Source organism: Corvus brachyrhynchos, unplaced genomic scaffold (genome assembly GCF_000691975.1).
Source record: "Corvus brachyrhynchos isolate BGI_N302 unplaced genomic scaffold, ASM69197v1 scaffold32, whole genome shotgun sequence".
In the NCBI taxonomy this organism is placed as follows: domain Eukaryota; kingdom Metazoa; phylum Chordata; class Aves; order Passeriformes; family Corvidae; genus Corvus; species Corvus brachyrhynchos.
In genome coordinates this window covers 11,271,828-11,274,166 of record NW_008237919.1, presented here as the reverse complement: position 1 = coordinate 11,274,166, position 2,339 = coordinate 11,271,828, and the positions used below count along the sequence as shown (strand labels likewise).

Genomic DNA, 2,339 nt, shown 5'->3' with positions numbered 1-2,339 from the left:
TTACTTGTTCTACAAAGCAACTGTATAGGATTTAAAAATGTTTTAGGAATGCAAATATAAATGTCATATAGCTTCAGTAGAATTACTTAAATTTAATATTAACTGTTAAAACATGCCAACTATCCAAAGGCCTCTTGAGACTTTAAAAATGCCTGGGAAAGTGGTTCAGTACTGGTATGTAAAAACGACTAATACCACCTTCTCTCAAACATTTCCAAATAGGTGATTTAATTAAAATTGACTTTCCCAATGAATCACTTAGAAAGTGCTTTCTGTGATGTTATCCTCCCTTCCTGAAAAAGAGAGGACCAGGGAGGCTGTGAATCGCTTTTCACTGGTATCTCTCTTTATGGAGTTACTCTTCCATCCCTGCACTGCACATGGCAGGGTGGGGAGAGGACTGGAAGCCCTCTATCCAGCCCTGAGGAGCCACTGACCACCTGGCCCAGGGCCTGGGAAGAGCACACACTGCCCACGTTTCTCCCCTTCTACGAACAGGCCCAGGAGTGATGGTGGGACAGAGCACCACCTTACTCCTCTTGGTACTTCCTGGAAAGGAAGAATGTGACAGGCTCCAGAACAGCCTTCCAAGAACTGCAGCAAAGAAAAAACACCCAACCAGTTTAGGACAGCTTGGTCAAGCTGTGAATGGAATTAATACAAATCAGGATGCTACTGAGACCAAAAGCATAGGAAACCCTTTCTACAGATTGCCACGTATTCAAGAAAAACATAAAATTCAGTTTCCCTCTCATTTAGCAAAAAATGGATAAATAAAAGGATTGTTCATGTGGCAGAAGGAACACAATGCTTCCAGAAACATCCTTTTTCTCTATAATAGAGTAATCAAGTTTCCTACCTAAACCTGGATAAATAAGCCTACAAGATATGTCTGAAACACAGGAATGGAAGAAAGAAATTAATTCCAGTGCTTTATGCAACTACAGAGTTGTCTTAACCTGGTTTTCTTAGGCAGAGACTTTATGCTAGCATAGTACCTCTGCTGCTTTTTAACTGATTTTGATCTGACAGAAAAAAAAAAAGAAAATACTCAAATATCCTAGAACTTGGAAGCTACATGGAAGAGAAATCCTCAGCGTGTGCTCAACCTAGGTAAGGTGTAATACGTGGTCACGTATTAGAAAATGTCAGAGAAGCGAAGCATAGGAAAAGCAGTCATGAATACCAGGAGCAAAGCACAGAAACAGGAAAACGTGACCAATCCTTAAATTAATTTTCTACAAAACCAGACTTTTATTACTTCCATGACCAATGAAACTTATTTTGACCACCAATTTCTTAGAGCACAGCTGTAGGCCACCATAATTAATTATTTCAGTTTTGTTAAAAGTTCAGTGTACTTACAGGTCTTTCATTTGGATCAATGAAAAATATCTTAATGATTATTTCAAATTCACCCCAGCCTGTTTCGGTGATTTCATATGGTGGTTTGGTAACAACTGCAATAGGAAACACAGAAGTGTTAAACCCATGATAAAGCCGGAACAAAAGCCCAGTTCTAGGAACAAATGCCAAAATGCAAAACCCACCTCTTAAAGGATTACCGTAGCTTTCATGCAACTTGAATTGAATTTTTTTCACATATGCAGACATGTCCTACAACAGAAACATTGCTATTTCTGATTATTCAGCACACCAAGCTACTGTTCATTCATCTATCCTACATGCCTATCATTCCTTCTGACTTAAAAGAGTATTACTTCTGACTTTAAACACAGAAGGAAAGTAAAACAGTAAATCCAAAAACTAGTTCTGGCACAGAGGTCTGTTAGTATTTTGTCCCCACGAATGCTCCCCAGTCTTCCCCTAACCTGGAAAGACCACTCCAAAAATACAGAAGTGAAAGCATGCCTTTCCCATGGTTTTCTTTTTAGGAAACCCACCAGCCTATGTGTTTCCTCTGCTTACAGCCAAAGACCCTCCTGCCCCTTCCTCGAATCCCGGCTTTTCAAACCCCCACGTCCCGGCTAGAAAAGACCTCTAACATCACGGAGTCCAACCCTTAACCCAAGGCCACCACTAAGCCATGTCCCCAGCTGCCACATCCACAGGCGTTCTGCACGCTTCCAGGTGCAGCGCTTCCCCAGTTTCCCGGGCCGCCTGTCCCAAAGCCCGACCAGCCTTTCGGTGAAGCGGCTCTGCTGTACCTCGTTCCGGTACGGCTTCACGTACACCGTCCACTGGTGAGTGTGACCATCCTCCTCTCGCTTCTTCCCAAAGTACCGCGCGACGTTCCCGTACACGATCGGCTTCACGATGGTAACGCCCTTAAAGAAAAGGAACACAAGCGGACGCGGCGCGTTCAGAGAGGCGCTGCC

The 2,339-nt window shown here is 42.9% G+C and overlaps 1 protein-coding gene across 1 annotated transcript in view; it reads right to left on the bottom strand.

Moving 5' to 3' along the window:
- YEATS4 (YEATS domain containing 4) overlaps nucleotides 1-2,339 on the bottom strand; it is a 30,103-nt gene that overhangs the window by 6,586 nt on the left and 21,178 nt on the right. Inside the window, exons 3-5 of the mRNA XM_017733095.1 lie at nucleotides 2,169-2,334; nucleotides 1,551-1,617; nucleotides 1,363-1,460 (exon numbers count right to left, since the gene is read on the bottom strand). Of these exons, the coding sequence (XP_017588584.1) occupies nucleotides 1,363-1,460; nucleotides 1,551-1,617; nucleotides 2,169-2,334 (331 nt within the window). The remainder of the gene's footprint in view (nucleotides 1-1,362; nucleotides 1,461-1,550; nucleotides 1,618-2,168; nucleotides 2,335-2,339) is intronic.